The sequence below is a fragment of the Triturus cristatus genome, chromosome 6, assembly GCF_964204655.1.
Source record: "Triturus cristatus chromosome 6, aTriCri1.1, whole genome shotgun sequence".
Classification (NCBI taxonomy): Eukaryota; Metazoa; Chordata; class Amphibia; order Caudata; family Salamandridae; genus Triturus; species Triturus cristatus.
This window is the reverse complement of record NC_140589.1, coordinates 1495819437-1495843730: the sequence shown is the minus strand read 5'-3', so window position 1 is coordinate 1495843730 and position 24294 is coordinate 1495819437. Positions and strand designations below refer to the sequence as shown.

Sequence of the window (24294 nt, the reverse complement as noted above, 5' to 3'; positions counted from 1 at the left end):
GGATTGACCCTTTTTATCTAGTTTTACACCTAACTTATTAATTGATACTCTGCATAAATCACAACATTCTAGAATCCCTATATAAAGGCATTTACCTCTACAATAAAATAACATGTAATTGTAAAATATGTTTTTTTTATTAGAAATTGCTTGAAGCTCATGAAGAACAGAATATTGAAGCTTACACAGAGGCAGTAAGTAGCCATGATCTTGTATATGCTCTTTTGTACAACAGTAACACCAACAAACAGTAGACATACTCATTTACAGCTTGCTAAAATGTGAGATTATGTTAAGTCCAAATCATTTATGAATGTTTCATTTTTGGAAGAAACAAAGGAGGAATGTAGCCACAGCCAGAAAATCATTCGAATTTATTTTGTTGATCCATGCAAGGGATGAAAAGAATAGACTAGGTATGGTGTATGATGAGGGTCGTCCATGGCAAATCAGCTGTTTAACATTAAAAAAATCCCTCAGTGAATATACTCCAAACCCAGTTTTAATTCCAGATGCACACAGAATACCCAGATATTCAGTTGACTGAGGTATCACTCTGTACCCACATCTTCATCTTAGATTGCATGGCCCAAATTTATACATCTGGCGAAGTGAAAGTGTCCCTTAACTGATTAGATCAGTAAGCTAAGGACCAGATTTCTAATTTTTTAGACAACGCAGTGCAGTATTCAGATATGCCGAGGTGTGTTGCACAAGGAAAAAAATACAGTGCAGTGCTATATCTATGAAAATTGGTCTGCTGATGGAGCAATTCCATGTTCTGAATCATAAACAGGCTTCTTTGCCTGATGCATACCCTCACACCATTTTTCAGAGGTAAGTGTGTGTTTTCTACTTGTACAAATCCCTATGCATAGAAAACATCAGAATGTTCAAGTGCATTGGATGTGTGCTGTGCACTGCAGCACACATGGAAGGTGTCGTATTTTTTTAAGAAATGAACTAGGTTGCCCCTGCTTCACGTAGACTTTAGTTTTTGATAAAAAGCATCAAGCTATCTTAGTAGATCACCTTTTGCGCTGGATAGCAAATAGCATGCTTTGCGCCGCACTGGCACAAAGACTTAATAAATCTGGGCCTAGGTGAACTGTTTATTGGAGGCAACTGAACCACCAGACCTGGGAAGAGCACTTAATCTTGGTACACAAAGCTAATATCTTTATATTAAATTACAATTTACTTAAAATACCCAGAAATCTGTTCATTATGGAGCCATTGCCAACATTACTTAAACTGCTTTACCCAAAAGCATATCAAGAAAATACAATAAATTGCAATGCAAGTAACCCAGAACTTTTTTTGAACATCTGCTATAGATGACCGATAGAGAATTTTGCATTTGTTTTTACAAAGTTGCTTAATATTTTCTTGTAGTTCTCAAACAGACAAACATTAATCTTACAATACTACGGCAAAAAAGTGTTGTTTTGTGAGGGTCTGTAAATGGGCGACTTTGCACAGGTAAATACAGAATTTTAGCATGTTTTAATACATTTTAGAAGAATCACTGAATAATATGCATTGGTTCCTCTGTAGGAGTATATCAGCAATGGACCAAGGATCATATGTATCAATGTTAGGTTTTGCGATTCTCAAATAGCGAGTTTCTGGGAATCGCTATTTTAAAATCGCAAAACGCTATGTATGTAGAATTTGCAATACATTTTGCGAATCCTACATATTCCTTAATTGCGAATTGCAAATTGCAATTCGCAATTAAGGTATATCTCCCTATTCATTCCTATGGGCCTAGAGGCCCATAGGAATGAATGGGAAGACATTCTCAATTTGTGATTCTCAATTAGAGAATCGCAAATTGAGAATGCAATTTTAAGTGTGCCAGGGTGTCAAAAGGACACCCTGTTGCACCCCTGAAATGAGCATGGGTGCACATGTGGCACACATACATGCCTTAAGGGCATGTGTGTGCGCCACATGCCACTATGAAAAATGCTAAAATATGCATTTTTGAAAGAAATCGCAAATTACCACCAACCTGTAGTTGGTGGTAATTTGCAATTCCTTAAGGCCAAATTGCACTTTTTTGGTGCTTCTTACATTGCATTTAAGGAATCGCAAAATTTGCGATTCCTTAAATGCAATTGCAAAATAAGGAATCACAAATTTTGCGATTTCTTATTTTGCACGCAGATTTGCCTTTCATACATACCACTTAGCAAAATTGCGATCGCAAACGCCGAAATTAGGCGAATTTCGGCGTTTGCGATCGCAATTTTGCTTGATACACATGGCCCCAAGTCTGTAACCATAATAAACATGTTGGTGAGAGGCAATGATTGTGTGAGATTTCTATAAACATTATTCCTAAAAAACAATCTTAGCTGGTGAAGGAGGGCATTGATGTTGATCCTCGTAGCTCTCCTAAATAAATTAATACCATCCATGCCTATGTGAACGAAATGGTCATGTCCTTCACCAAAATATAATCTGCTGCTACTCTTGATTCATGTGGGTGATTTTTGTTACCTTTAATTTTCATAAATCTGACATTTCTGTGATGCCTTCATATATGATAAACTAGGCACATGGTTCCATATATGGGACTCATGTATCTCATATCTAGGGATAACATACACGCACAGGGGTTCTGACTAGCACCTCCAAGTCTCCTAATATCAAAATGTATACTGTGTACTCTCCAGCTCAGATCCCTTACTTCCAGCCACTTATTTGGCTTGTGCCTCTTTCCCTTCTCTCATTTTATGTTTTATATCTAATCTAATTTGCCTCATCCTATTTTGTATCTAATCTCCTCTGCCTCAAACCTTAATCCTCTCTTTAATTGTGCTTGTAATTTGCTTCTCTTTGTCTTCTGACTAATTCATCGTTCCCCTCTTGACTGGCTGGTTCCTCTCTCCACACTCATCTGTATCATGCTCTTTTGACACTCTAATGCATTTTGTAATTTCTTTTCTCCCGCAACCAGCTTGTCTCTTCACCACTCTGTTGGGTGCTATTGCCCTCTCTTTAGCTAATGAAATGTCTCTGCACCCTCCTTACTTTTTTTGGCTTAGTGTCCACACTTATCTGGCTTATATGCCACTGGATTCTATAATACAGTTTGTGCCACACTCCCCCCTCTCATGATTCTTGTGCATTGTTGTATTGTGTCATGTTTTGTACCTGTTTCCACTCTCTCTGTCTGTGCATTGATTCCCTCGCTCATCTAGCTTGTTCCCCGCTTGTTTCTCTTCTGGTTTCAACATTGCTACAGTAACATACCTCTTGCACCTCACCCTATCCCACTTTGCAATCACTGTTCTGTCTTGTATGTTTCCCCTGCTCTTATCCATCATGTCCATTCACTCTCTATTGTGTGATGTGGCTTTCGGAGGGCGAGGGGGGCGGGGTGTGTGTGTGTATATAGATATTCACTGAAAAAAATAAAGGTTAGGTGAACATTTTTGTGCCAATGTAATGTTTTAGCCAGTTATAACTTATATTGTGCCTCGCGTAGAGCTGATAAGGATCAGTTCAGCCACCCCATACCTTCCCTGCACGCCAGCAACAACGGGAGGAGCACGCCGCCTGGGGGACCACATTTCCCACCTACCTCCGCCCTGGAGCTCATACAAAAACACCAAGGCGGCCCGCGGCAGGGTGTAGCTAGTTATAACTTCTATTTTGCCTCACGGGGAGCTGAAAAGGATCAGTTCAGCCACCCCGTACCTTCCCTGCACGCCAGCAACACCGGGAGGAGCACGCCGCCTTGGGCACCACATTTCCCACCTACCTCCACGCTGGAGCGTGTACAAAAACACCAACGTGGCCCGTGGTGCGGGTTGCACGCGGGCAAATCCCGGGCCTAGGAGCCCGGAGGAGGTTGGGCTGGGCCCCCCTTCTAAGCCTTGCTGTGCCAATTGCTGATACGGAACGAAAACTCCCGGAGGAATAAAGTATCCCAGTGCCAGCAGTCTCCAATTTCATGGGTAAGTGCAAAGTTACAGCGCAAGCAACAGAAGAGGAGATTGTCAATACTTTGTATTGTTTCCTGGTGAGAGCTGCGAACGTGCTATCCAAAGAAATTGAGATCACTGAGCGTCGTCTCTCCCTAGAGGAAGGGAGGCGATCTGGTCATATGTTGCAACCCCTTTTACTCTCACTCTCACAGCCATTAGATCTTGAGGGTGATGATTCTCGTGCTATCACTCACCATTCTGTGACTGCACCTGTATCCCCTAATACACTGTCCTCTGCATCCCCCATGTCAAATGACTCAGTTATAGAACTTGCTGTAAAAAGGAAAAGACCCGGGGGGAACAGATCCCGATGCCAAGATCACAGAGAGCGCAAAGAACGAAAAAAACAGCTACTGGATCTGCAGGCTCATCAGGCTTAGGGGTGGACTCTGGGGTGGGCACCAAAGAGGTTATTTTAGCGAAATTGGGAAAAGTGGTCCTTAGTCTGTTAGAAACGTAAGAATGGGTGGTGAACGCACTCGTTTTAGGATCTAAAACAAATTTTGTCGGTATGCGTGCAGCGTTGCAATGTGCTTGCGGGGCATGTGAAATGACTAAGTGAGTGGCCTAGTACTAAAATGACTAGGACTGCAATCTGCACTGCTGTTGAATTCTTTCAATCATTTTAATTCAATTTCAAAACAATATTTTTGCGAAATAATATACATTCTTTCAATATACATTTCCATTTTGTATACATTTGTGTAATCAACAAATCTGTGTTCAATTGTACATGAGTATTATTTAAAAAAAATAAATGATAGAATAGTATCTTGAAGCACCCAATGCATTTCGGGACTGTTTTAGTCCCTTCGTCAGGGGTAAGCTGTGAAAAAAGGGGAGAATTTCAGAATCTGCGTTTTGCAGGATCAATCAGTCACAATTAAGCTCATGGTGATGATGTGCTCCCCTCACCAAAGTGACCAATCTGTGATATACGATACCTTTAAAAATTGATGCTATGTTTCTGGAGTTTACAAGTTCAATCACTAAAGGAAGAAACATTAGAAATAAAATGAAGAAAACTAATCCCTAGTGTCATCTCTACTCTATCCGAATGTATTTAAAGCCTTTCTTCGTACCTGGTCTTTACGTGTACTGCTTCATTTTCATTTCTCGTTGTTTAACTGAATCTAAAAAAACGAGGGAGGACTAAATATTAACTGGTCTGTTTTTTATGAATGGAAAAAGATCGACAATAGTAACATGTCTGTGAAATCGTGGCTCACCTTGTTATGAGATGTACGAGTGGTGACAGCGAAGCCTAGTAGCGTGTAAAAACTAGTGCCGAGTTCAAATAACGACCGGTAACCGTCAGAAGTCTGAGAATTAAAAAATAGAAATAGTACCGAATTACCTCAGATCAAAAGTAATTCTCAAAGAAAGAATAGAAGTTTAAGTGATGATTAAAGCAAGCTTACCGAACAGGAGTTCGAGTTGGCGGCGTGTATATCCGGAATTCGCTCTCAGCCGGGAATACACTTCATGGTTTTTACGTGTGCGTGGCGACGTGTTCGCGGAGCTTTTGGTGAACAGCACCATTGACAAAATGTCTTTCGAATCCATAGCGAATATCACTGAAAACCGAGCCACAACCAAAGTTTACACTACGGAAGATGCTAATGAAATTTATAACTTAATAAAGGAGACAAAATCATTTGACGCGCAGAGCGGATCTGTCACACAGCAATTACGACAACTGGAATACCACACTAGAAGGGAACTAAATTAACGTCTACATGCCTCCACACTTATACAATATCATCGTGTAAAACGGATCCCACGTGGACTCAGACTATCAATACGTCCTATGTTATTCAGGCTTCAAAACAATCAACAGTTCATGGAGAAATGGTACTCCATTTTAAATAAATGTTCGCTGGACCTGATTTTGCTGATAATTGAGGAGCTGACTAAAACAATCCATGACTTAGAAGAAGAAATACGCACACTAAAAAATGATTTATCCACCAGGATGGAAGCAGAACCATGGGGCCAATTTTTAGAAAATCTCAACCTGAAATTGGACAAATATGGTAAAGAGCTACAAGAAACCAAATTGAGAAAATTTAAAAGAGATACAATTGATTATAAGCTGAATGAGGCTTACACTTGGGCGGAAGTATACGCGCAACGAAGATTCACCAAAAAAACTACCCAAGCATCCTCGGAGGAAAGCGTAGTTTCTGAATCAGATATTGATACCCAGAGAGCATCCCTTAAAACCAGCGTCAGCTCAAAAGCTACTACAAAATCAACAGAAGAAAGTTTACCAACCATGACACCTAGTACTTCTACTTCCTCTCCTTCTTCTTTTTTGGAAGCAGGCAGAGAACAAGGACGACCACCGGACAAGAACCAAAACAAAACGATCAATGGTACCGGCAAACAAGGAGAGGAAAAGGACAAAGAAAAAAGCAAAAAAGAATTGAGAAGTCAAATGAAAACCTCATAATGAACATTTCTTCCCTTAAATTGACAGCATTTGAAGAAAATGTGCTTAACAAAGGAATGTCATTCGTGAGCACTTACAACAGCACGGAATTAGAAACAGAAGTGGCGTTCTATAAATTTATGAGAACATTAAGATTACGGATTTGTTTCACCAACATATGTCCTCAGGATTCTATTGAAGACCCAACACCTTTCACTTTTAAACCTAAGAGCACTTATGTTGCTCCAGTATCACACAAAACCTTGGATACATTTGAATTACTTGTGCAACAAGATCTCAAAAAAATTCAATACTCGAATAAAACAAAAAATCTGAGTAGAGCTGAAAAAAGCGCCTTAACAAAATTAGCAAGAAATCCAACAATCACTATTTCTAAGGCAGACAAGGGCGGAGGATTAGTAATTATGGACACAGAACACTATGAAAAGAAAGTTTTGGAACATATTACTAATGAAGCAATCTATGGCAAATTGACAAAAGATCCTACCACAGAGATTTCCAAAAATCTAAATTCCATCTTAGAACAAGCAGAAGATTTAAACTGGATTGACTCATTTACCAAAAAATATCTCAATTCTCAGTTTCCCCGCAGACCAAAGATCTATCTATTACCCAAGATTCACAAAAGTCTTACTGACCCTCCATTCATACCCATTGTTTCTGGATGTGATTCAATATTCGAAAAACCTGGTCGGTACATCGATACCTTCTTACAGTCATTCGTCCAAAACTGGGAAACTTATATTGAAGACACCACAGATTTTTTGAGAAACATAGAGATGATCAAAAATCAAAACACAGAAAATTGGATCTTATGCACCATAGATGTGGTAGCTTTGTATACGTCCATACCACACGCGAATAGAATCGAAGCAGTCGAATGGGCTCTACTGAGACAGGAAAACGCACATATACCAAAATATTTCATCTTACAATTACTTGAGTTTTGCCTGCAAAACAGCTATTTCAGTTGGGATGAACAATTCTACATACAATTGAACGGCACCTCTATGGGCTTTCCTGGAGCACCTGTATACGCCAATACGTATATGGCGAAGTTTGAAAATGACTACATCCTAAAGGACCCCACATGGAAAGAATGCCTAATATTCTTCAAACGATTTATTGATGGCATCTTCCTCATCTGGAACCAATCAGAACCAGCATTAATTAATAATATACGGACATTGAATTTGATAGACTCCAGAATACAATTTACTCATACCATCAATCGTCAGGCCATCTCATTTTTAGACGTTTGGATAGACATTGAACAGGGTGAAATACACACTAGTGTGTACAAAAAACCAAGTGATAAAAACAATGCTTTATTATTCAGCAGCTTTCATCCTTCTTCTCTCATTCGGAACTTACCAGTCTCTCAATTTTTAAGAACTAAATGAATTTCTTCAACAAACACGGCTTGTGAAACAACATGGCAACAACAGATTAAAAACTATACAGACAGAGGGTATCCTGAGAACTTACTCAGAGAGCAACTTAACACAGTCAAAAATCGACCTCGTGACGAGTTACTCAAGAAGTCTCCTAAAAAAACCAGCACACGTACAGTTTTTGTGTCCAAATACTCCACCGCATCAACGAGGATTAAAAAGATTATACAAAAACGCTGGGATTTACTACAACTTGAAACAGATTTCAAAGGTTTATTCAAGGACAAACCATTGTTTGCCTACACAAGAGCACAAAATCTAAAAGAAATGCTATCTAGAAACCACCTATAATCTTGGAATCTGCAACTAAAATAAACGGAACACAAAAATGTTGGAATTGTATCCATTGCAATAATGCAATTACAGGAGACACCTTACTGCACCCATCTACGGGCCAAAAAATCAAAATACAGAGTAGCACAACATGTAACTCTGAAAATGTGATCTACACCATCAAGTGTCCGTGCGGACTGTTGTACGTCGGTAAAACTGAGAGAAAAATGAAAACTCGATTAACGGAGCACAAAAGCAAAATACGCACCAAAAGTACTACCTCAAGCATTGCTATACACTGGGAGGAAGCACGTCACCAAATCGCCCAACTCAAATTCCAAATCATCGAAGAAGTACCAAAGTTTCCAGATCGTGATAACTCAAAGTATCTTCTACAAAGGGAAGTGTTCTGGATCAAAAGACTAAAAACTTTGACCCCAAATGGACTCAACGATAAACTTGAGATGGCATGTGTTCTTTAATCAAAAAGAGTATTTGATGTATCTGTCTACCCACATTGGGATTCCAATGCGTCATTTAAACCACCTAGCATTTGAATCCATTTAAATCCACACTAGTACCACACCTACACAATGAGTTTCATGGACACTACGCAATTAGAGCAGTCACATTGAAAAATGTATTTTGTATAAATCAACAGATTGAATGAATATGTTTTATTTAACTGCAGAATGATTCCGAATTTAGTTTGTATCAGAACTGTTAAGGTAATCAAATTATGATTTATGATTTAATTGAGTTATGCTTGCATTAGATGTACCTAATACTGCTCCAATATGTCAACCGTTTCTCACGAGATCAACAGACAGACACGGGAGTCTTTCCCCGAACGTTAATTATAAATAACACGCACTATTATTTACTGTCAGGTTCATTTTACCCACAGACAAATTTTTAACCACAAGAGAACGGAATGACACATCGGACGACTTCAAAATTTACACGTTTACACGTTATATTCTGCTACCTTAATTTCAGCAGCAGCCCGTTTTTTCGGGCTGGCATGATAATAATTCACTTTAGTCCTGTTTCAGTGTTCATAGAACACGCACATGCATAGATCTCTACCATAGCTCGTTTTTCGAGTCGGCAAATACCATAGTCCACTTTCTGTGTTCACCGAACACGGCGCCACGCACACATAAAAACCAGGAAGTGTATTCCCGGCTGAGAGCGAATTCCGGATATACACGCCGCCAACTCGAACTCCCGTTCGGTAAGCTTGCTTTAATCCTCACTTAAACTTCTATTCATTCTTTGAGAATTACTTTTGATCTGAGGTAATTCGGTACTATTTCTATTTTTAATTCTCAGACTTCTGACGGTTACCGGTCGTTATTTGAACTCTGCACTAGTTTTTACACGCTACTAGGCTTCGCTGCCACCACTCGTACATCTCATAACAAGGTGAGCCACGATTTCACAGACATGTTACTATTGTCGATCTTTTTTCATTCATAAAAAACAGACCAGTTAATATTTAGTCCTCACTCGTTTTTTTAGATTCAGTTAAACAACGAGAAATGAACACGAAGCAGTACACGTAAAGACCAGGTACGAAGAAAGGCTTTAAATACATTCGGATACAGTAGAGATGACACTAGGGATTAGTTTTCTTCATTTTATTTCTAATGTTTCTTCCTTTAGTGATTGAACTTGTGAACTCCAGAAACACAGCATACATTTTTAAGGTATCGTATATCACAGATTGGTCACTTTGGTGAGGGGAGCACATCATCACCATGAGCTTAGTTGTGACTGATTGATCCTGCAAAACGCAGATTCTGAAATTCTCCCCTTTTTTCACAGCTTACCCCTGACGAAGGGACTAAAACAGCCCCGAAATGCATTGGGTGCTTCAAGATACTATTCTATCATTTATTTTTTGAATAATATTCATGTACAATTGAACACAGATTTGTTGATTACACAAATGTATAAAAAATGGAAATGTATATTGAAAGAATGTATATTATTTCGCAAAAATATTGTTTTGAAATTGAATTAAATGATTGAAAGAATTCAACAGCAGTGCAGATTGCAGTCCTAGTAATTTTAGTACTAGGCCACTCACTTAGTCCTTAGTCTGTTAGAGCCATTAAACAGTAGACTGGGAAGGATTGAGGAGAAACTAGAGCTCCTCATTAAAAGGGATGTAATCAATCACAGCTCCGTGAGGGTGGGCCAACCTTAACCATCTGAATTAAGCGCAGAGGCATTGACAAATCTGGCGGGGGGGGTCAGGAGGAAACAACTATTAGAGTTCATACTACTCCCCCCAAACCTTCCAATATCACAAAATACTTTACACCGTATTCCTAGCCCCCACAGATATTATCCACTCTGCCCACTTTACTGGAGGCGCACGCACATAGCAGTATTCAGGGCACCAACAACACCCAAATAGAAGGTGGATTGACACCCCAGGACTGCCATAATCCAACAGGCCTAACTGAAATACCAGTTGGGGGGACAGTTTATAGTCTGGAGCCCCCAAGGACAGGTCTGAAGGAGCTCCACACTCTAGATCTCCCTCCGGCAGCCCTTCCATATGTTCTAGTTCTAGTTGATGTGCCCCCGTTGGAAAGGGGTCAGAGAGAATCGACTGACCAACTAATGGCTAAAGTCCTTTATTGGCTTGGCTCCCAAGCCAAAGGGCTTTGCCTATGGGGAACTAGACTAGATACACACATTATTATGGCTAGGAGGATAAACTGGGTGGGGCATTTCCCTAAAGTAACTAGCGGGGACTGTGTGGTTGTGAATTTTAATAACCGGCTTGTGATAAGAAACTTACTGGTGGTTTGCAATAGTCCCCACCTTCTAATTAAAAAATGACTGCCTCCCACTTAGCATATTTTTACAGACCCCCCTCACGACCATTACTGTGTCAGTATCAAAGAGCTAACAATTGGAGAATGTCAAAATAACCCTTAGGCCCTTTAACATCTGCAACACAGGACAGTTTAACCCATTATAGATCTGAGAGAATGTATGAGTTGTCAAATAGGTTTTCGCCTTTGGCTGATTTAGAGTCCTGTGATTGACTACCTAATGATGGTACATAGGTAAATGTCAACAGCCCTAGGGAGTTCTTTCACATTCCGGAGGTACTGACTTGTACGACCCAGATTGAATCAGTGGTTGGAGGTTATACTGGCAATGTAGCTGGTGATCCCGAACAATTTAGCAGTATAGATGCATCGGTCACTGTGAAAAGAATGGGATCCCAGAAGCATGTGCTGCAAATAGCCACATGGAATGTGGTGAGCATTGCTAATAAGCAGGCTTTACCAGAGTGGGCTTTAATGTGGCAGGGTAGAGACATTATCTGCCTTCAGGAAACATGGGCAACAGATCCCATTTCAATTAACGGCCATCATTCCTTTCAAACCAACGCCGTACCATCCCCGGCTGGCAGAGCAAAAGGAGGTTTGCTCACCCTAATCTCAAACACTTTAAATGTTAAGACCATAAGGTTTGAACATCCATCCCCTAATTTTCATCTCTTAGCATTTAGAGCAGAATGCACAAAGTATCCTTAATGATAAATTATTACAACAATAATTTCAGGGGTAGCATGGTGTCAACTGTAGACTCGCTCGAGAAATAGCTCACAAAATTCATAAGAGTATTGCCAGGTAAGGACATTAATATTCTCTGGGTAGGGGATTTTAACGCTCAATATGCCTCCATCTATCTGAATTGGTTTGCGATGTAGAAGATACACAGGGGGATCCAATGGTGCACTTTATGCACAATGAACATGGAAACAGTCTAAAAAGATTGCTGACCACCTGGAATCTAGAAATATGTAATAGAAGAAAATCAGCTGGAGGTGCTTTAGAAAAAACGTTCTTCCGTGGCAATCGTGGGTCGGCAATCGACTTTATAATTTCCTCTGCTCATTCTTGTATCAACATTGCTCACACCCTTACACAATATTCTAATTTTAGTGACCATGCGTTACTGCTGTTCGAAGTTATTGCTGTAGGTGCTTTCTCAAGGCAATCAGAAAAGGCCCCTATACCAATTTTAGCTAGACAAAATGGGTACCAGTTAAAATGGGATAGAAAAGACAAGAAAGAAATTATATAGCAGGTTGTAGCTAATAAATTAAACATGATTATGAAGTGTTTAGATCCGAATTTAGAACCCAACACTTTGATTCCTAATTTCTTAGATTTACTTAAGGAAGTCAAATTATTCCTAACTCGGCCTAACACAAGTAAGAAAAGTCGGGTACTTGGTTGGTTTGACGAGGCCTGCTCCCAGGCCCTACAAAATCTTCATAAGGATCTTAAGGCATCACCCTGAGACCAGCTCCTTAACCCCTTCGACGCTTATGACGGAACGGTTCCGTCATGCACGTCGGTTGGGCTGTGCTTATGACGGAACCGTTCCGTCATGGCCCCGCCCGCGCTCAGAACCTTCAGCACTGCGCGGAAATCCGCGCAGCGCTGAAGGGGTTAATAAGGACTTACGCCTGAAATATAAGAAAACTAGGAAGAACAGGGAAATGGAGATCAAACATAAAGCATGGGAAGATCTAGCTAAAGTAGCCTCCTCTAACAATTGTAGGGACTTTAGGAGCGTTGCTCCCTATTTCAAAAATAGTTTGGAAAAATATGTGGATAACCATGTCGATGAAGATGCTTGGGTGTTGTACTTTGAAGGTATTTTTGGGAGTAGTAATACTGTGAGTGATGATCCTTTTGACTCCATGGTATTCCCAAGTGAGCCTCTGACCTTTAGCGTAGAGGAGGGGAGAACAGCACTGCTCAAGTGCAGCTGAGGCAAAGCGCCAAGCCCTGATGGGGTCCCCATTGACTTCTTTCTGGAACATCAAGAGTTGTGGGCCCCTTTGCTAAACATCATATTTAATGAAATTGCTAAGAAGGAACCACCTCATTCGTGGAAAACAAGCATTATAGTTCCAATACATAAGTAAGGTGATAAAGCCAACCCCCAGAACTATTGCTCGATTTCCCTTCTGGACTGTACTGGAAACCTGTTAGGTTTTATTGAACAGGCTGGAATAGTGGGTGAGGGAAAAGCCATTCTGATGCCAACCCAGTATGGTTTCCAGAAAGGACGAGGTACAAGTGATCAATGCCTAAATCTCACTATGACCATTGCAAAGTATACTATAGCAAAGGGAGGCTATACTTGCATGGCTTTTATGGACTTATCAGCAGCCTTTGATTGCGTTAGCCACGTGAATCTATGGTATATAATAGTGGAGATGGGCATTGACCCCCAATTGATTAACATAATTCGGGAAATGTACTCACAGGCGACTGCAAGTGTTCAGTATGGTAGCAAGGGAGAATGCACAAGATCTTTCCAGATTATGAGAGGAGTCATGCAAGGCATTGTACTTGCCCCATTCCTGTTCTCATTCTATACAAATGGGGTGGAAGCCGCATTAACAGGATCCACGGCAGACATCCAAATTTTCCCCCCAGCCTCACTACCGATCCTAGCCTATGCAGACGACAGTCCTAATAGCCAGGACGGGAGTTGGGCTCCAACGCTTAATAAATGCCTATGTAGGGTGCATGTCATCATAAGACTTAAAAATGAATGAGTCCAAATCTTTTGTTATGGTGTCAGGCACTTTATTTTCAAACAAGCTACCATTTTTTTACATAGGGACAAGAAAACTAGACATAGTGGAGACCTTCTCATATTTGAGAGTTTCATTAGACAACAAACAATCCTGGGCGCACATGGTAAAGTGCAGGGCCATAACAAGTGAAAGAACTCTGGTTGCAATCACCAGTTTCTGTAAAAAACTGGGATCTAAACCTATAGGGACGATAAGGAAGATTTATAATGCAAAAGCTATTTCAGTAGCAACATACGGGGCTGGGTTATGGGGAATGGTTCCAATAGACCCCATTCAAAAGATAGAGGACGTTTTTTTAAAAAAGGTTTGCCTCTCTTCCACCTCGTTTTCTAATTATGCTTGCCATTTAGAATTGGCGTTACCTTACATAACCGATATAATACGACTTGCACTGATTATGTTGTGGCATTCAGTTTGGAGAAGAAAAACTGTGAATGTCAACCAGGCTATTCTATGAAATTGTCTGTCATTAGACAATGTTCATACAATTCCCTGCCTAGAGTATGTCAATACCACGTTATACTCCCTAGGTGTCACTGAACTGTATACAAACCCAGGTTCTTGCTCCAAACTCCGAAAAAAGAAAATTAAGTCCCTATTTATGGCCAAGGCTGATTATGCAAGGAAGGAGAGACACCAAGCTAAAACAGTAGCAAAATCCTATCACTGGATTCTTTGTATAAATGAAGGTGAATACTCTTATCTGGAGGAAGTAAATAACCCACAACATAGGTTTATTCTGTTAAGGTTTCGCACTGACTTGATCTCCCTGATGTTGGCGTTCCCAGTAAAAAAGTACCGCCATAGCGATCTGGATCAATGTCCCTGTGATAACTTGCCAACGCAATCTGACCTTCATCTTTTTTTTTCTGTAACTACTACATGGACCAGTGACTCAGATATATTGTACCTCTCCTAAGGCGGTACAATTTTACACAATGTCGAATTGCTCTCCTTTTTATGAAGAAACTTTGTATCCCTATGTCTATGTTTGTGTAGCATCTATTTTGTGGGCCTGCCTGCGCAAAGCCGCCATTTATAAAGGAGAAATGTGTTAGATTAAAATAATTGCTTTCCTTGAGCTCCTATTATTAATTGGAAGGTTAATCATGTTTCTTAGATCTGAGATTTTTAACATTATAGATACAATTATTGCTATTATTTAATTGTACAATTTTAAATAAGCTAATTCTTTTGATTGCCTTTTTATGTTCTTTATTAATTAAATGGAAGAAGGTTGGGTAAGCCCCGCTGTATGATTAAATAACGTACCTAGAGCAACTTGAAGTCTATCTTGGCAGAGTCATAAATGTATGTATCAATTTTATAATTTTTTTAATTGTTTCTTTTTAAATTTGTACACTTTTACGATCTATGTTATTTAACTCGATCGAATAAAGTTTTATTGATTGGCAATGTTTTAAAATAAAAAAAACACTGAAATTCACCAGTTATAATTATCTCAAGTAACTATAACTTATGTCTTAAGGTAACTATAACTCATGCGCTCACCATGCACAGCTAATTATCCCCACATATGACATCACTCATGACATCTTTTATGGCATCCTTGATAACTTCACTGTAACATCTGAAATTACATAATTGATGACAACACACATGGGGGGTACGAGTTACTCTCTAGTAACTCGTACCCCCATGCACTGTGTTGTCATCAATTATCCGGGAGAGGACTTTGTACTCTAGCTGGAGAGTATTGAGCTCCAGCTAGGAGCGCTTTTAAAAAATATGGTATGTTCACTGGGGTCATGGTCTTGGGGTCACTTCCTGAAGCGCCTCACCATTTTTTAGTTAATTGGACTCAGGGGATGGGGTCCCTATGGCCCACTAGTGGCTCAGGGAAGGGGGACCGCATGCTCCCCTCTATCTGGTATTCGCCCCAGGGAATGCACCCCCCACCTTCAAAGTGCATTTCTCCCCAAGGGATGGGGTGCCTGAGGCCCTGAGTGGCCTGGGGAGGGGGGCATCTCAGAGCCCTGGTTATGCTGATACTGCCTGAAACAAATTTAAAGACAGTAAAGCTATGGCTTGTTTACTAGAGTTACTTTTCACTGTTCACCAGTTCCATCAGCAAAACAAGAGGTTTAGAGGATACACAAGGATTCTCATGTATTGCCAATCAACAACCTCTCAGCCTGTACCACAACCCATGCAGGCCTTATGTGATGCTGGGGTAGAAAAGGTTCCAAAGGACAAAGCTAACAACAGCAGCAACATTCCACATCCTCCTCTTCACCAGGCATTGCTGCTAAACCTCTTGTTGAACCCTGAACGTCATGTTGAAAGTCTGCAGAGTCTATCATTGCCTTCCTTACTGGCATTCCATGACATCGGGCTAATGTGTCCTTCAGATTATCCACTTTACTTATGCCATTCGTTTTCTGGACATAAGTCCCCACATCATGCCAGTTTGATGTCAAGGGTTGATGGATCATGCTGTGATACTGCTAAAGGAAGTGATGACGTTGTTCATGTAAGTGGAGATTTAACAGGTACTGGTGGCAGAGATAGGACTGGGGTGTTACTTTTGAGACTTTTTAGAAGAACAGAGAAGACTGATTCTAGACCTTTGTCTATTGAACTCCTTCCTCAAAAAAGGAAAAATTCAAAATGATGACACTTGAATGCCACAGGAAGTACCTCCGTTTTGTGGTGGGGTTAGATAACTTCCAATCTACCACCCCACCCTTTGGACTTTCATCGGACCTTTGGGTCTTTACAAAGGTCCCGTCAGTGGTTTCGGCATATCATCTCAGGGAAAGGGATACATGTTTTCTCGCACCTTAAAAACTGACTGCTGAAGGCAGGCTTTCTGCAGCTAGTCTTAGACTACCTACAGTCAACTGTGTCATTACTGTCCATGCTGTTTTTTTAATTAAGGAGTCAAAGACCCATCTCCAGACAGTTTAGAAAGTGACCTTCTTTGGGGATGTTCTGGACACAGTTGTCTTGAAAGCCTTCCCACCTCTATAACAAGTCAAGTGTATTGAGGCTACAATTCCAATGTTACAAGCAGCATAATCTTTTTCGGCCTTGATGGTTTCTTAGGCTCTTGGCGTTGTGCATCCACTTGTGCCTCACATATGTTGGCATGTGTGGGCCTTTAAATATAACCTGCAGCTTCAGTGAGCACATCTCTTGGAGTGCATTTCAGGCAGAATCTATATCTCCGACAAGGTGGCTCGGGACCTTTGGTGGTGTAGGATGGATGACTGTGTGACGTGCTGCACACCATTTTTCTTTGCTCGCCAGAGCTTACATTAGTGATGGATGTGATGGGTGCTCATCTCTGGCGGTTAAATTAACGAGGTGGAGATCAGAGATAGATGGTCTTAGATGGATAAAGCTCAATTATTTTAGAAAAAGGGCCCCCTGCATACAAATAACTTGCCAAAAGCAATTTGAAAACATACTTGAGCAAGGAATAGTTCATATAGATCTGCGGGCCTACAAATTTTCTAACCAACATGCAACATTACAATTGATTCAGACATGAACTCATAACCAAAACGTTTTTTCATTTTCAGAATATATACTTTATTATTTTTTTTTGTATACAATATTATAGAAGAGAAATATTATGGTTAAAAGGTCATGAGAATATATTAAACTGTTAACATTCATTTGTACATGAAGCGGTATAAATATAACATTTGATAAAATAATTTAGTAAAGCACAGACATAAATCATATTATGGATGACTTGACGGTGTAATAACTGACGGTATAATAACTATGCACGTTTTGGCAGAAGTGCCTTCATCAGGAAGCCATCACATCTGTATCTAGAACATCGTGCATATTGCCACAACTTGGTGTCAGGGATTATAGGGATGGGCTCAAAAGCTTCAGAAGGGCCTCTTGTAATCAAACTCTGCCAAGTTACGATGTATGCCACTGCAAGAGTGGCTCCGATGATAAAGGTGCCCTGTTTCCTTTGATCGGCTCCTCTCTGGCGCTTCTCCAGAACACCGCTCCAGCTACGCCTGCATCCCACTGCAACTTCTGTCTGAATCGGGAATTCTCCCCCAGTTGGTGAAGCCGACTAATCAATCAGTGAAAGAGTGCTCAGTAGCAAACATCGGAACTTGGCCAAGTTTGATTACATGAAGGCACTTCTGCTGAAATTCACGTATTTATTATACCGTCAGTTATTACACCGTCAAGTCATCCATAATATGATTTATGTCTGTGCTATACTAAAGAATGATTTACCATGGTTTTTTGTCTTCAACTGTACATAACATAATAATTGCTGACTGAAAATGATGTTTGCTATGTTTCAGTTATACTAAATGACTTTATTATATGTTATATTTATACCGCTTTATGTGCAAATGAATGTTAAAGGCACCTTGTAAACAGATGTTTAATATATCCTCATGACCTTTTAACCCTAATATCTCTCTTCTATAATCAAAGGAACCTAGACAGATGTATAGTAATAAGCTTAAGGACACGCCAACAAAACGCAGACCAGGAGGGAGGGTGGTGGGAGGGTAAGGGATTGTTTTAGTTAATGTGATAGTTTAACCTCTTCTGTGCCCATGACGAGATAGTCTCGTCATGGAGCACGGTCGCGCTGTGCCCATGACGAGACTATCTCGTCATGAACCCCACCCACTAATGAAACGCCCGGCACAGGAGGGGGAAAGGGCGTGGCACTGAAGGGGTTAAATTGCATTTCAAGCTGTAATTGCTCCAGGCGATAACTCTGTACAACATAAGCACGCGTTATTGGTCGTACATATGAACAGAATTTATTTTGATGTATTATGACTCGCACTCAAATTTATTACCCTACAAGTTAGAACTTATTAAGCTAAGATGTCTCAAAAACAAAAAATGAAAATGCCATAATGTACCTAGCAATAACATTTTATTCTTTATCTGGTGCTCAATAAAGTTTGTTAAAAAATAAATCTCTCTTCTATACTATTGTATCAAAATAATAATTAAATTAAAGTATATATTCTGAAAATGAAAACAACGTTTTGGTTACGAGTTTATCTCTGATTTAATTGTAATGTTCCATGTTGGTTAAAAAAATGTGTATGCCCGCAAATCTATATGAACTATTCCTTGCCCAAGTATGTTTTCAAATGCTTAGATGGATGGAGCACCACCACATAAATCTTCTGGAGCTTGAAGACATTTGCGTAGTCCTCTGGACTTTTCTGCCTTCAATCAGGGCAGGTTAATTTTGGTGCTGACAGAAAACACAATCCTCATGTGGTACTGCAAGAAGCAGGCCAGAGCTGGACCCATTCTCTCTGTCCGAAGGCTCTTAGGCTTTGGCAATGGTTCGCCCTTCACAGGATTTTCCTCACAGTGAATCACTTGACTGGATCCCTCAACACCAGGACAGATAAGTATAGGATGTGTTACCTTGCTGATCATGGGTAGCGTCTGCACCTAGAAATGGCACAGAGTACCTGCACCCATTGGGGCATGTCCTTGGTGATCCTACTTGCTACCTCTGAAAAACTCATTGCCCTGCCTGTTGCACTGTTGTGATCCCTCCTCAAAAGTTATTAGGAGATGCATTCTGCTTCTCATGTTCACTGTGCCACTGGAACCAAACTGCACCCAACTAGGGTGAGACCAGACTTGGGTTGCTGGTGTTACAGCTCAGAAGGGACCTGGCTTGGCAGTTCCTGTTAGGAGCTGGACTAAGACTACATATGGCTGGATCTAATCTGAGGTGGCATGGTGGGCAAAAAGATTAGGGAGTGGGATGTGCCCAAGTAAATACCATAGGCTAAATTTAATTCCAGTCTTCCACCCATCACTTTTTTGTATACTTTTGTGCGATGCCGTAAGTGTGACCTGCATGACCAGACTTGGATCCCATGCTCACTATGCCACTGGAAAAAAGCTGCAACCCACGGAAGAGCCCCAACTAGGGCAAAACTGGTCTTAAGTTACTTTGGTTCCAGTTCAGAGAGGTCGTGGGTTGGCAGCACAGGCTAGACTGATCCTATTGAAGCAGGACCAAAGCATTTCGCATATGACAAGGTCTAATCTGAGGTGGCATGGTCGGCAAAAAACTGGGATGAGACTCTAGTAAATTACCAGTGGCTGAGATTAATTGAGGCATTCTACCCATCACATTTTTGCTACTTCAGTGGGACTCTGGCATCCTCTACATGTCTCTGCCTCTAATCACCCGGGCCCTGGGGAAAGTCAAGCTAAACAAATCACATAAATGCTGATGATCTTGGATCAGGCCAGTAGGGTCCGGTAATCTGAAAGGCTGACCCTGTGCATCTTCCCTCCACTTCGTCATCCTCTTCAGGAGAACTTGATGTGCCTGCAGTAAGGCAGCTTATTGCATCTGTACCTCAACAAGCTAAACCTTCATACAGAGAGATTTAGTTGAATCAACTGAGAGGCTTTGATCTATCATCTGAGGGAGTTGATGCCATTTTGGCTGCTAGCCACCCTTACTCCAATTTAATTTATTTGGCAGGTAGATTAGTAATTTATTTAAAAAATCTTATTCCTAACCATGAAATAGCCTAAGGCGATGTTCTCTGATTCTTTTCTCTGCATGCATGCTAGGTTCAAGTTTAGAGGAGACACGTGCTGCTCGATCAAGCAAAAAAAGGCCTGCAACCAACTTACAACTGCATTGAACTCCTGACCAACTGTGTCACGTTTATAATGAAAACTGAAGACTTTTTTTTTTAAACACTCTATGGGCTGCCCGTTATACAGAACCTTGAGACCTTTTTTTGGGTGTTGTGAGCTGTGTAAATACAGACAGTTGTAGTTGTTTACATTTGCTTGCATTAATAATTTTGACAAGATGATTTGGTCAATTTGACTTGTCATGCCATTGATAGGAAAGGTGTTTCTCATGCAGTATGTGCTCACAAGATATGCTGAATGTGGAAGGAATACCTTGAATTTGCCCCTTTTACATGGTCACTGAAGACTGGTAGCATCCAGTGCAGGATACTCAGTACTGTGCAGGACAGGACCAATCTCTTTCAGTCTTTGAACTTTGAAAAGTATGCTTCCTTTTCAAATCTAGAGTGTTTGAAGTTATGTGACTTAGAATCTTTTACTAATCGGTGTTCAACTGCACGCTTTCATTCACAATGTAAACTTCACGTTTGCCAACGATTCTGAGGCTAAGGTGCGAAATATATGGGTTTCACTTTGAAAACTCAAAGTTTCAACTTGTGTGTCCATGTTTTTCCCTTGAAAACTGGTTGCATTTCGAGCAACATTTTTTAAACTAAAGTGGTATAGCGAATAATCTTGACTTCATTAGGTTTATTAACAGGGGTGCAAAGGTCATGGTTTATATAATCTTTTTGACGCACATTTGATGGCAGAGAGTGATATTAAAGCTCTTTAGCATCAAGAAATAAAAATTGATAATTGTCTTTTCAAGTGTGCTAGGCTACCATGCCCAGATGTCAGATTAACATAAAACGTATTCAAAGACTACAATTGATTAAAAGTAAGAGAAGCATTATTAGTTTCTGGCCCTCGCCATGGTGTATATAGAGTGGTCTCAAACACAGTTAATGGCTTACACTAGTATACCAAAGGGAATTTACTATTGTATGCATTATGCAGAAAACCTTGGTTAGGTAAATATGAAAGACATAGAAACCTATTATACAACTACAACGGAATGTTTGGTACCCTAAAACTTGCACTTTTAAAAATTCACAGTTAAAAATGCGTGGCTTTTCTAAATGATTTGAGATTGTATGTGTAGTTCAATAAAATACAACCAATACTCGAGTGGCACAGGATTTGGACCTCGGATAATCTGGCTCTGAACCGTTCCATAATCCTTGACCTTTTAAATTTGGAAGGGGTCTCAAAGATCAGTTGGCTAACCTATATCAAATCATTCTGTGGCAAATTAGATCATTGTGAGTTTTACGATAACCCCACAACCTTGGCTCGGATAGCGAGAAAAGATCTGAAAAAACTGTGTTTGGACTATCTAAATGACTGCAGATTGGCCATTGAACTGAGGAAAACATCGGTCCAGAGCCACCAGCTGATTTCTACTCATTTATCAATTCAACCATATATAAAATTAGTAGATGGTGACTTTGATAGGTTTTTGTTAGTTCGATTTTGCCTGGGAATTATTCATAGGCTACTAAGTTTCCCGGAACGGAATGACTGGTCCAAACAATTATGCAACTGTCCTTGCGACGATATTTCGACTCAATCTACACTGCATGTTGTACTTCTGTGTAAATTCTATTCTATTCCTAGGAAAAGATGGATTCTGCCAGTTTTGAAACTGTTTGGCCTCAGGCACTGCCGACCTGCACTTATTGCCCTGCAAATGCTAGATACTGTCTTTGCTGTAGCTTCAGTCAATGCTTTTTTAAAATTAATTTTCAAATCAAGGAATCAGTTGTTAATGTAGACATTCTTTGTGCTTTTAACTTGAATTGTGTTATCCATGCTTTTATGATTATTGATTTTAATCGAATAAAGCTGTATTTTGAATTTGAATTTGAATGTGTAGTTCTAAAGTAACTAACATCTTCTGCTTGTTGCAGCTGGTAAAGTGCTGTTAAACCTTTCTGTCTTTACTAGAAAATGCTGTTTACTGAACTTCCTCAGTAATGTTATTTAGGATTTTTACTATTATAATATGCTATGCTTAAAACACAACCTATTTATTGTTATTGAACAAAAAAACTAATGATTTACAGTTTTATATTTTATGTTTTAATTTACTCTATTTTTATCAGGTGAAGGAATTTGATTCAATATCTCGTTTGGATCAATGGCTTACGACCATGCTGCTACGCATCAAAAAATCAATTCAAGGTGACACAGATGGGGACCTCAAGTGAATTGTTGAAACTACTTGTGGCATGTAGTCAACGTCCTAATTTTTGTTCTGTTTACTGGCCTGTGACAAATATGAGACACGTTATACTACTAGCTTCACTATGCTATTTCAGAAGCAAATACTTTGTGTATTGTTCAGTATCAATCTGTGTGCCTGTATTACCAACACAGCTGGGTTAGAAACTATGCTGTTATGTTGGGTCTCCACTTTGTGTGTATGTATATGATAGTGTACTTGATATGAGACCAGGCGTCACAAAGCACAGGTGAGCTGGATCTACTGTGTGTCTTGGACTAAGTTATTTTATTATGTAAAAAGGTGATACGATTGCCTACAGTGTGAATGTTTAAAAGAAAAAAACAGGCTCAACATTCCACCAGGCAAGTAAACAGATTTATTTACTAGCTTTCCTTGTTTCACAGTTTATATTGTTAAACCGTTATTTGGCTATTTCAGAGATTAAAAAAACATTGGACTGGTAATTAGTGGTCAAGTGGTGTAAACTAAAATAGGCTTTAGATTTACTAATCCTAGTAATTACCTATTCAGGTACTAGGTAGATATCAACAGCAGTCCATAAATCCAGAGCTTGTTATTTGGCTCAGAGATGGATTGCCAAGAGCTGGCAGTCTATTCAAGGTAATGCTACTATTTGGACTAAAACATTCCCCAATTTTTTCTAACAATTTTAGGTTTACTTTCATCCATTTATTTTTGCTCATTTAATTTGTTCTGAAAATCTCAATTGCGTTGGTCCTGCTAAAGACAGTAATACAAAGACCGATTGACTCCAAACAGTGCTATTATCATAAATAGTAGCGACTGAAATATTTTTATTTTCCACCACATATCAATTAAGACTGTGCACTAAAAACATTTGTTACTTTCGGTTCCTCACATAAGTCCTGTACATCATATAGTTGGTGGCTTTTAATGGCAATACCTATCCACATTTTTAAGTAACATAGAAATAATGTTGAACTATTGTTCATGCAATACATTGTTTTGTGTGCTTGTGACTTGCAGCATGAAGTAATGCTGTTTTGTTGCAGCTTTTTTTCTTGTAGGCTGGTTAACTTGTATTACCTAGTCTACATATTTAAGTCCATGTATTTTATTTAAAAAAGTTTATATTTGAAGATGCAGTATATCATCAGTGGAGGTTTACAAAAATTAACATACTTTCATTACTTTTACTTTTTTGAATTTTCATGTGTTAATATTTCATTTTTGGAAAAAATATTACATTAATTCCATTGTTTTGATACTTGAGAGTTTGCAATCATACAGAACATGTCATGCAGATAAAATCACTTAATTGCCAATATCAATGTTTCTGTTAGCATGTTTTGCTTCACTTTAAAAAAAAAACAACTCTTTAAGCCCATGGGGCAGAATTAATGGATGGAAAAACATTCATATTTGTTAGCAAAAGGGCTTGAAGCATTGGGTTGCGCAGCTGAATGTTGTCAAAGAAAATGTTCATATCAGAAAAAGGTCAGTTGTTCAATCAATACTTTTGTTCAGTATTAAGATAAATAGAAACGGTGTATGAAAAACTGTAGAAAAGGAAATGGAGTAACTAAACCATT

The 24294-nt window shown here is 39.6% G+C and overlaps 1 protein-coding gene across 1 annotated transcript in view; it reads left to right on the top strand.

Annotated features, from left to right (window-relative positions):
• Positions 1-24073, top strand: part of NAPB (NSF attachment protein beta) — a 172658-nt gene extending 148585 nt beyond the window's left edge. Inside the window, exons 10-11 of the mRNA XM_085612625.1 lie at positions 144-194; positions 22599-24073. Coding sequence (XP_085468751.1) covers positions 144-194; positions 22599-22703 — 156 coding nt within the window. The 3' untranslated portion in view covers positions 22704-24073. The remainder of the gene's footprint in view (positions 1-143; positions 195-22598) is intronic.
• Positions 24074-24294: the final 221 nt, after the last annotated feature.